Source organism: Ziziphus jujuba, chromosome 7 (genome assembly GCF_031755915.1).
Source record: "Ziziphus jujuba cultivar Dongzao chromosome 7, ASM3175591v1".
Classification (NCBI taxonomy): domain Eukaryota; kingdom Viridiplantae; phylum Streptophyta; class Magnoliopsida; order Rosales; family Rhamnaceae; genus Ziziphus; species Ziziphus jujuba.
The window spans coordinates 23,069,438-23,081,243 of NC_083385.1; the positions used below are offsets into that span (position 1 = coordinate 23,069,438).

Genomic DNA, 11,806 nt, shown 5'->3' on the forward strand with positions numbered 1-11,806 from the left:
TACTCTTTGAATCCTCCATGCTGCCAACCCAATCACTATCAGCATAACCTATCATCTTGCCTTCTTCTTACTTAAAAAACCAAACACCATAATCTATTCTACCTTAGCATTCTTTTAGCTGCAGAATAATGAATATGTGATGGAGCATGCATAAATCTAGAGAGCAAACTCATAGGAAATATAATGTCAGGTCTAGAAGTACACAAATATAGCAAACTCCCAATAAGGCTGCTATAAGCTGAAATTTCAATCTTGATAGCACCATTTTTGAGTTCAAACTTCTGATTGTGAACCCTTGAAGTATCAACTTGATTACACTTCTCCCTATCAAACTTTTTAAGTAGTTCCATAGCATATTTATTTTAGGATAATAAAATGCCATGACTAGATTGACATATCTCCATGCCAAGAAAATAGTTCATCAATTCTAAATCTGACATTTCAAACACATTTTGCATTTCAAATTTAAACTCCAACGCACTTTGTGAATTTCCTCCTATAACAAACAACTCATCAACATATAGAGAAACAATAAATTTTTTATCATTCGAACCTTACTTTACGTATAAAGTATGCTCATTCTCACTTCTTTTAAATCTCTTTTCCACAAGATGTGAGTCAATTCGACGATACCAAGCTCTAGAAGCTTGTTTCAGGCCATAAAGAGCCTTATGTAGCTCATAAACTTTGTCTTCCTTTACTTGAACAATAAAGCCTTCAAGTTGTTCAACATACACTTCTTCTCACAAGTAACCATTTAGAAATGCACTTTCCAACCTTTTTGAACAACAAGAGCTAGTAGCAATCTGATTGTCTCATGCCTTGCAACTGTGCAAATGTATCTTTATAATCAATACCTGGTTGTTGCACATAACTCTTAACTACCAACCTTACTTTATGCTTATTTATTGTACCTTCTGCATTGAGTTTGGTTCTAAAAACCTACTTTACTCCAATTGCCTTTTTGCCTTAGGGTTTGTTCACCAACTCTCAAGTCTTATTTTTGTTTATCATGCTGATTTCAGTTTCCATGGCCTCTCTCCATGTCTCAAACTGATTTGCATCATAGAAAGTAATTGGATTACATTATGCTAGGTTGCATCTTTTATATACATCAATCAATGATCTTGTACCTTAGATTCCAATAGCATTTTCATCATCTGGATAAGCTTCCTCTTTAATTTCATCATGTTATTGGATTCCAAACAGTAGTTTCATTATCTTTAACATTCCTACTAATGATCAACTTGTTAGTCTTCAATAATACACTCTGTACCCTTTTGTGTTGTTGCTATAACCAACAAAAATTTCTATATCAGCTTTTTGATCCAACTTATCTCTTTTAATTTCAGGAACACCTCATATGGAGTTTTGAACTCCAATGCTATAGTTGGTAATCTATTTAGCAACTTCTTTGGTAATTGTTTCTCAAACAACAAACACCTACACATCTCCATAATAGTCATGTTCTTCCTCTCACTAACCCCATTTTGCTGAGGAGTATAGGAAAAGTCTGTTGATGTTGAATTCTAGCTTCTTTGCATTGCAACTCAAACTTTTGAGTTGTATATTCAGCCCTACTATCTGATCTTATCATCTTGATGCTATACTTTGTTTGATTTTTAACCATGGCTTTAAAGCTAGTGAATATCTCAGTAACTTCAGTTTTTTTGTTTCAGAAAGTACATCCAACACATTCTAGAGAAATCATCAATGAAAGTTAGAAAATATTTACTACCATTGATAGAATTCTCACTCATATGTCCACATACATCATTATGAATCAACTGAAGCTTTTCAAAAGCTCTCGAAGCACTTCTTAAACGAAATGGAAACCTTTGTTTTTTACTAAGCTGATAAAGTTCACATACTTTCTGATTTTTGCTAACAGCAGGCATATTCTCTAGCAATTTCGTTTCATGCATTAGATTTAAGGAGTCATAGTTAAAATGACCAAGCCTTTTATGCCACAACTTTGATTTATCAGCAGATTTGGTATTAAAAACATTGCTTTCCTGCTTGTTCCACTCTACTATAAAGCTTTTATCTTTTATTCCAACAATTAGAATTTCATTTGCATGTTGATTATATGAAAATTCAAAAAATATCCATTTCAAGCATTTGTCACACACTCAACAAGCTTTGATTAATTTCAGGTAATATACCACATTTGAAATGAGTTTAGTACCTTTTGAAGTTTCTACGGCCACATTTCCTTTGTCTTGAACTTGAATAATATCTCCATTTCCAATTTAGACTTTCGAAACAAAGCTTCTATCCAAGCTTTTGAAGAGATCAGCATCATGAGTCATATGTTGAGTGCAGCCACTATCTACAAACCAAGCTTCTTTGCTGCAGTTTTCTGCATAATATGTGGCAACAAATAACCTTTCCTCATTTTGCTGTGCTTCATTAGCAACTTGTACCTGGTGTGCTTGTTGTATTGGTCTTTCTTTGTTTTTGCAAACTTTTTCAACATGTCTAAGTTGTTTGCAAGCCCTACATTGAACATTAGACCTAAACTAACAATATTTTTCAGAATGTTTGTTTTTTTTGTAATGAGAACACTTCACAAACTTCTTTCTTTCACTATCTCTGTTTGTGCTAGCACCATGTCTTCCTTTGTCATTACTTCCTCCACCTTGCTACTTTTTTTTGTTACTGTTTGCTAGAATCTTACCTTTTTGTAGTGTTAGAAAAGAAGTTTCTAAGGCATCTTCTTGTCTTATAGATATTCTTTATTTAGTTGCTTGTAAATCATTAACAATCTCTAACAAAGAAATCTGATTCAGGTCTTTTGACTCCTCTAAGGATGAGATCTTTGCTTCAAACTTCTTTGGCAAGCTAGCCAGCACTTTTTCCACCACTCTTCTATCACTTACCTCCTGTCCAAGAATTCTGACCGGGTTTACTACCTTCATGAGTCTGTCTACGAAGTCTTTCACCATCTCAGAATCCTTCATTCTTAAAGTCTCAAACTCCCTCCTTAAATTCAATATCTACATCTGTCTTGTTCTTGCACTTCCCTGGAACTCTTCTTTCAGCTTGTCCTAGACCTCTTTGGCTGTAGTGCAAGCCATAATTCTGGTGAACATCACTTCTAAAACACCAACAAGTAAAGTAGATAAAGCCTTCAACTTTTTAGCAACTTCCTCATTATGTTGCTTTATTTGTGTAATAGTGGGATTTGCTGTTGAAGGAGAAGGATCTCTATTATTTTCCATAACTTCCCACAAGTCAAAAGCGTAAAGGTAAGCCTTCATCTTTATAGACCGCATGGCATAATTTTCTCCAGAAAATATCGGAGGTGATAGAGCAAAAAAATGAGTTGAAGCCATTTAAAAAAGAAGGAAAGGTAAAATGTAGGTTTCTGTATTTTTCTTGCTATTTCACTCACAGGTCTTCTAAGATCATAGAAGCTCTAATACCATTTTGTAGGTTTTAAAACAAAAAACATAGCAAAAAAAAAAAAAAAAAAAAAAAGGAAATCTGGAGCTTAATCTTATGCAAAAAAACTGACTTATATTCATTTACGGATAGAAAACATATAAAGACAAGCTTACAACATTAATTCACCTAATTTTTACCTAACATTGCAATAAGCATACTGCCATAAGCCAAACCACACTTTGGGTATCTAATACGTCAATTTTTAGCAAAAAGCCGAATATAAGCAACTAAATATCAAAAAGAAACTAATGACACCAACAAAAGTGCCATTACTCTAACAAGATTAATGGTAATTCAACATCCATTTCAAAGTTCTATCTTTCAAACTATTAAGAAGTCTCTATTACTTTTATTACTTAAAGCCTATAACAAACTTGAACTATAAGAACTTGAAGCTGGAGGGATGGGAACATCTATTAAACCTTCAAGCATAAGTAGAACCATCTTTATTGTTGGGCTCATTGATGGCTCATCCTGGATGCACCAAAGTCCCATTTTGATCATCCTTTCAAAATCCTTCATCTCTATCTCTTCATCACCTAACATCTTACCCCATTCACTTCTCTCAAAACAACCATGGACCCATTCATCTAGTACAGCTTCTTCTTCTGGAAAATTCTAATCAACACCCTTTCTACAAAATATTATTTCAAAGAATACAATTCCAAAGTTGTAAATGTTTGCTTTTCCTGTAATTGGTAGTTTTCGATGCCATTTTGGTGCAACATAGCCTCTAGTCCCTTTGATGTTAGTAAAGGTTCTAGCCTAGTCTTGGTGCAGCAGCTTTGCTAATCCAAAATCAGATATCTTTGCATAAACATTCTAGTCCACGAGTATATTTTGAGGCTTTATATCACAATGTATTATTTGGTCTACACACTCTTCATGAAGACAAAGAATGCCTCTTGCTATGTTGCAAGTGATTTGCATCCTTTTATCCCATGGAGGTGGGGCTTTAGGTGCAAAGAGTAGATTTGTAAGTGATCCATTACTCATGTACTCATAGAGTAAAAGTCTATTTGGTCCATTGTCGCAAAATCCAATCAAACGAACTAGGTTCCTGTGATGGGTTTTTCCTATGACTTTCATTTCAGTTTGGAACTCTATTTCACCATCATGCAACACTTTCTCAAGCTTCTTGACTGATATAACCTTTTCGATATTATTCAAAATTACTCCTTTGTAAACTGTGCCAAATGCTCCTCTACCAATTTCTTCCTTGAAACCTTTTGTCATTCTCTCTAGTTCTCAATAGCTGTAAGAACTTGGACCAAGATCCAATTCAATTCAACATCTCCTTTAGGTGTAATAATTTCGTATGCCCATATATAACTCTTGCCTAACACGATTATGGAAATCACTATCATTATCAGTCCAAAAGCAACAAGACATACTCCGATAATTAAGATGTCTACTTTGAACTTTTTTTGTCATTCTTTGGATACAAGTCCATCGCTTCTGTCGTATATAGCCATAGCCACTTTGATGAGAACAATTGCTGCATCTGTTTGAGGTCTCCCGCAAAGGAAGCCTCTGCTTTTTACAACTACCATCTAGATCGTAAATTGCTGTTTCACAATAATAATCCTACAAACAAGCTTGTTCACAATCCTTTTTCCCTGGTAATGTTAGAGTTGAACAAGGATAACTTACCCATGTTGTGTCCTGCAGCTTTTTTATGGTGTATGTGAAACTCTAGTTGTTTTCACAGCCATCTGCACTAAAACTTTTTTCACATCCTCTAGTCCAGTTACACTTGTTCACAAATTTATAACCAGGAAGACATATACAATTAGCTTGTTCACCACTTGGAAGACAAAAAGAATTAACTCCATAAATTCCCTTAGGATCACATTTATTCCTTGAAGACGACCATACAATCGAACAATTGCCGCTTGTGTATGAATAAAAATGGAATGTCGCATTTACATCAATTCTTATAAGACATATTGCATATCAATTTTTAAAGCAACTTCTCAATTCTTACTACCTTTTTTATTTTTAAAATAATGAAAAGCTTCTTGAGCAATGACAACATTGTCCTGTATTTGTCAACTTCTTACAAAATCACTTTGATTTTCAATAACAAGGCCTTGGAGGAAAGGTTTTAATTTGTCAACAAAAATTTTGGAAAAAATTTTAAAAAATGTTGCAGAAGCTTATTGGTCTTAGTAAAGACTGATTAATGGTGCTAAAAAAAATGCCATCCTCTATGAAATAATGAATAACCTAAAAGATTTCCTAAGCAAAAATGTTCCAATTAGAATGGCATAATATACCTTGAAAACCATCACAGTTTTGAGCTTTTGTAACTTTTAAAGAAAATGCTACTCTCTTTCACTTCATCTAGTGATAAAGGGCACATAAGACAATCATTTATTTTTTGATCAAACAGAAGGTCTATACCACGCAGAACCTCATCTAGATCTCTTTCCCCCCTGCAACATAAATAAATTAGCAAAACGATGTTCAATAAGATAATTAACCACTCTATCCTTAACAATCCACCCACCATTAAGGAGTCCCAATTTTGTTATTATGTTTTGTATTCGGTGGCAAATAATAAAAGCAAGAAAAAATTTTGTATTTTGGTACTCCTATCTCAACCATCGGTACTTTATCTCTGCTCTCAAAAAATCTCCTCTGCTTTCACAGCTTCTTGAGTTTCATAGCCAATTCTTGGCTTTTAATTATATCATATTGCAAAGGTGCTAATTGTTCCAAGCTAAAAATATCATTTTTAAATTGTTTTACTAAGCCTCTAGAATTACTCTTCAGATCATGGTTCCAGGACTCCATAGCTCACCTCACCTTCAAACTTCTTTGGAAGGTTTCAACTTTATGAGTTTTTATACTATGATCCCTATGCCTCAGCTACCACCTTATTAAATTCCTGCTTATATGACCATTTTTCCATAAAGCAAAAAGTTTTCTGCTGTTTATTAGGAAAAACCGCCTGCTGCAGCATTAAAGAAAAATGATATAATCTTAAAATGGAAGGCAGTTTTACCTTTACAATGAGGAACATGGTAATGAAAGCACTTGAGGTTAGAACATGATCCAATCTTTTTCTAAATGATGTACAAATAATCTTTCTTATTACACCATGTAAAAACACGACCTTGGCTTATCATGTCAATGAGACTATAATCATCTATAAATTTTTGAAAAATTCTCCACCTTCCACGATCTCCAGCCCAACCTCCATGCATCACCTTGTCATCAAAATCTCTCATGCAAATCCAAACTAGGTCGTCATCTCAAGAAATGTATTAACTGAATTCCATTAGAGAATTCATATGAACAATTCTGTGCAACTACAAACAAAAGGGATTCTCTTCTCTTTCCCCTCAATCTTATAACTTATACCAAATGAATATCTCAATTTATTGATACAAACCATTAACATTTCCTTTCTTCATAGGAAACACAAACCTTTTTGAGAGACATATTGGATTTACAAAATCACAATTCTCCACCTTTAGTTTCTTACTCAATCTTTTAATATCTTTTTCTTAAGCCTCAGTTTCACTTAAAACCACCATCTATGGTTTTTTAAGAATACATAATTCTTTTAGATTTTGGACTGTCAGGGAAACCTTAGACTCTTAACAGTTTTAATATATTATTCTCATTAGGAAACGTAGAGCTGATTTTGGGCATCCACCTCACCTTTTGAGTTGTTGTTATAACTAGCTTCCATAAAGACATCCAATAGATTCATCTCCTTCCTATCATCATTCAATTGACTTATTAGTATTGTTGTTACTATTATTATTAAAAGACTTTCAAAGGAAAACGATAAGTGTTACTTGATCCACGTGGTCAACTTCCCACTCTTGCCATCAGTGCGCATTCCACCTTTCTTATTTTTCTTTGTTACCTTTGTTTAAGTCCTGGCTTCCTTTCTTGCACCTCTTGTAAAAGATGACTCTGCTGGACAATTCGTCTATTGTTATTCAGAGGCCATTTTTTGCTTCTCTTTATTGTTTTGGATTGTCTTATCCTTTTCAATTTCCTCCACTTCCATTCTTTCCCCAATTACATCAATAATTGATAAATTCCTTTCTAACAATGCATAGTCCATGCAGCCTGACATAAATCCTTTGGGTGCATTCATTGATTACAGATTTACTGCAAGAGAATTGATAACATGCATACTTGAATTTCTCACCCTTTTATTTAGATCCAAGAGATCGCCAAGGCCAATTAAAGAAAACCTCTCCTTGGTTTATCCATAACAACTATGTCTAAATTGCATCAAGCTCGATCGCTGACTTGCCTCACCTCCTCTCTTTGTTTGATAAGGAACCATTTCTATGCATAAACCTAGAAGACTTTGATCATACTTCGGTTCATTACCATCATCCATAAGCAACTTCACCTGAACATCCTTTAAAATTTGAGAATCTACCCTTAGCCATCTCTTATACATACTCCCATCGTATTTATTTAGATATCTGAATCAGGTTCCAAAATACCCTTTAGTATCATTGCCCTTTCTTTTCGTAGAAGTTGAAAAAAAGGGTAATCTCTGAAGTTCGAAAGAAATCCGTAATGGTCTTTTCATTTTCCTTCTAACCCATATTCTAGGGGTGAGGGGATTCTTAACATTAAATCTAACCTGAATTCATGTTGTCTGAAGTTATATCCTATTTCTTCACCTAAATCCATATTTATGACCTCCTCTGGATTTTTGCCAAACTTCTCAATATGTTTGGTTGAATGCCACTCCATAGGTTGTCCAAGCATCTATATCCACATTTGCACATGTTCGAAAATTAACTCATTGGGATATAAATTTGGTTCCCATTGTCGGAACATAAGAACATGGCCATTAAAACACCAAGGACCACGTTTCTACCTTGCATATATTAGTGTCACATCCAAATTGAAAGCAACACCCTCCATTCTCTAACTTCTAAACTTCATGCCGTTTGATAGGTTCCATCTTTTTTCAAAATTGAGAACATAACATTATTATTACCCCTTATCTACAAATAGGCAGCCGAGCAGACTACATTCAAGATTTGGTTGATCAATCTCAATGTCTTTTTGTAGTCGCAACTGTTGTCATAATTAACAAGGTTGAAACTTCCAAGAAAAAACTTTGAATTGGGAGGGTGATCCTCTCGGTATGTCAACTAAGAAGTTTGTATATGTGAAAACTCATTCCATACCTTCCATGATATGATTCTAAGAAAAAATAAAATAAAATCATAGAAGAGTGAAAGAAAGGAAAAGAGAAAAGGGTAAAGATTTGGAAAAGATTACGGTTTTTGGTTTCATATGAACAGATCCCTCAACTTATATGATTTTGTCTAGGGGTTTGGCTAGCATTCTCTTTGAGGAAGAGGCTAGTGTTTTTCAAATTGTGTGTCTACTTGCTTAGGTTAATTTTTCATTGCCTATTTGAGTCTATTTTGCTTTAAAAATTTAGTTGAGAAAGTATGGAGGAAATTAATAAGAACGCTTTTAGGGAAAAGGAACAGAAGTTGAAAGTAAGAAGTCTTTAAAGTTGGTTTTTTCTCACTTATTTTATTTCTCCATTTTTTGGACATAGAAATTACGAGCTCTGCTGTATTAAGGATATTCTCCACCAATATTCGCCAGTATAACACTGATTATTGACCATTTCTATTTATTTTAACTACCACAATCACGCACTACACACACACACAAACACACACACACACACACACACACACACACACACACACAAACAAACACAAATATATATAGTATTAACATATACATATAAAAACAAGTACAATGACCTCATCTGTCACCATATGGCAATAATTGCCACGACCAGAGTCATTTGAATATTATAAAAAGCTGACCCCTTCAAAAGAAAATCCCTAACACCATCTTCCACAGTTTCCCACTCAAAAAGCTCCCTCTAATATTTTACAAGGAAAACCAAAAAAACTCTAAAGTTCAAGAAGAGAGGACCAGGCTGACCATATATGGGTAGTTTGGAAGACGAAATACTCGTTCAGATGGTACATGATTTTATGGAATATTCAGAATCACCTGCGAGACCTCTTTTTTCATCTTCCTCAAACTGTCCGCCTCTTAATAATCAAACCCAATACTTCACTTTGCTGGTATATAAGTACTCTCTAATTCTATATATGTGCGTTTTTTCCAAACTCTAACTAATCTTTTGTTTATATATGGTGGTTTTTTGTGTTCTTGAGTGGAGAGTTTATATATACATATATATCTCTTGAATTTTGTGGTGTTAATTTTTTTCAGGATATTCTTGGGAGAGGGACACAGTATGAAGCTGAGGTCCTTAAAAGTATCTTGAATTATATGAGAAACAAAAGGAATACAGAGAAAACTATAGATATGAAAAAATGGCTTTTACTCAAGCTAAAAATGGATGGTTATAATGCTTCCCTTTGTCAAACTTCTTGGGTCACTTCCTTGGGATGTCCTGCTGGTAGGTCTCTCTCTTTCTTAAATTTTGTTTGTTATGATCATCATATTACCCTTTTTTTATTATTACTTTTTATATTAAAGGTCAGACTTCAAATTTGAAATCATTATTTCAGAAAATAATAATTTTGATGTAGGCCTGGCATATGGGATAATATTTCAGTCTGTTTTGTTTGGTTAAAACAATATTTCTTAGTTTATATAAGTTATATATCAAACTTTCCTCATAGCACATTTAATAATTCAATTTCATGGTGGACAATTAATTCTCTTAATTTTGGGATTTAATACAGGAGATTATGAGTACATTGAGATCATACGTGAGCCAATGAGACTTGTAGTGGACATAGACTTCCAGTCACAATTTGAATTGGCTAGACCCACAGCATCATACAAACAGCTAACAGACACACTACCAACCATCTATGTTGGGACAGAGGCCAAACTCATCAAGATTATCTCTCTTCTCTGCTCAGCTGCCAAACAGTCCCTTAAAGACAGAGGTCTCCATTTACCCCCTTGGAGAACTACCACTTACATGCAGTCCAAATGGTTGGCTAGCTCTCTTAAAAAAGACCTAAATAATGCTGATAATGAAGTGAAAAGTATTGGAGTGCATTGTTTTAGCAACTGGGTGCCTCCAATTGTAAAACCCAAGCGAAGGAATTTGGGTAATGGGTCTGGTCTGTCTAGTCAATTCTCTAATATGAGGATAAACTGCTGCTAGTTAATTAATTATTTTATTTTATTTTTGGCTTCTGGTTTGGAATTTAATGTTAACATAGCAGGCCGAGTAGTTCCTAGTTTTTTGGCCACTGTTTCTTCATTTGTTTGTACTAGTTGTTGGCTTTATCTCAGATAGTTTTCAAGGAATGAGGTGAAATTAATGGCATTGCAGTTTCCAATTATTTATTTTTCCTCCATGTTTCTCTTTTTTTTTTTAAAAGATTTTTTATTATTTTCTCCCTCTATAATTTGTAACAAAAGAAAAATAGATTTTAATCGTTTGTTTGGTTTTATTAGATCTTATTCTGTTGAGTCTATTTGTTTTAGAAGAAAAAATTGATTAATTTATCGAAATTCATTAATGAACTAATTTGTCAAAATTGACTAAAAGAAAATTTATGAAGAAAAGAAAACTATATAACATGACAACAAATTATGCACAAAATTAAAACTCGAATTTAATTAAAAAATCTATGTATATAGACAAATTTTTTAATTAAAAAATCTATGTATATAGGCAATTTTTTTTCCCCCTTAATTCTCTATTTGTAGATTTCTTTTTCTAACTAGGTTTATTTAACACTTTTTTTTTTTTTGGAAAAATAGTTTTCTTAGAGGAATAATGCTAGTTTTGCACCAAGCATTGCACCAAATTATTTACCACGATAATGGCGTCTCATTATTATTTTTGGCTTGTATTGAACTTCATTAATTCCTTTAAAATTCCACAATTTTATTTAGATTATTATATTTATTTTTAAACCAATAAAGCATATCATTTTCTTTAGTACTTTTCTTTGTTTGTTCCTTTCTTTCTTTCTTTCTCTTGTTTTTTGTCTTTTTTTTTTTTAGTTAATACCATATCAATGGAATGATAAATGAGTAAAATTAAATACCTGGTGCCTGTAGCACTATCTTTTTGAACAAACTGTTGCAATTCTATGTTGCCACAAATTCAACAAATACAATCATTTGGATCCATGGTACCGAGAAGAAAATTGACCTCTCCAAAAATGCTTTGTATTAAATAAAGAGAAGATAAAGGGAGAAATTGTCTCTATCAAGAAATATTTGTCATTAATATTCTTGAACAGCTAGCAGTACTGAATGGTAAATTTGCCTATGTATGACTATGATTGATGAGCAATTCAATGTAGATTTTGACATGTCCAATAATTTTTTA

The 11,806-nt window shown here is 33.4% G+C and overlaps 1 protein-coding gene and 1 pseudogene across 1 annotated transcript; one reads left to right on the forward strand and one right to left on the reverse strand.

The window, feature by feature from the left end:
- Window positions 1-3,813: 3,813 nt before the first annotated feature.
- LOC125423770 (G-type lectin S-receptor-like serine/threonine-protein kinase LECRK4) lies at window positions 3,814-4,686 on the reverse strand (annotated as a pseudogene).
- Window positions 4,687-9,299: 4,613 nt separating this feature from the next.
- LOC107425572 (uncharacterized) lies at window positions 9,300-10,809 on the forward strand. The gene is made up of 3 exons (XM_016035578.4): window positions 9,300-9,560; window positions 9,712-9,901; window positions 10,191-10,809. Exons 1-3 carry the CDS (start codon window positions 9,420-9,422, stop codon window positions 10,622-10,624), a joined length of 765 nt encoding a protein of 254 aa, XP_015891064.3. The 5' UTR covers window positions 9,300-9,419; the 3' UTR covers window positions 10,625-10,809.
- Window positions 10,810-11,806: the final 997 nt, after the last annotated feature.

What these genes read in the sequence shown, in the direction of transcription:
- LOC107425572 (XM_016035578.4), top strand. Translation starts at nt 9,420, where the DNA reads ATGGGTAGTTTGGAAGACGAAATACTCGTTCAGATGGTACATGATTTT. An exon ending in CCCAATACTTCACTTTGCTG is followed by an intron (nt 9,561 to 9,711) that starts GTATATAAGTAC and finishes AATTTTTTTCAG; the next exon opens with GATATTCTTGGGAGAGGGAC. An exon ending in TTCCTTGGGATGTCCTGCTG is followed by an intron (nt 9,902 to 10,190) that starts GTAGGTCTCTCT and finishes GATTTAATACAG; the next exon opens with GAGATTATGAGTACATTGAG.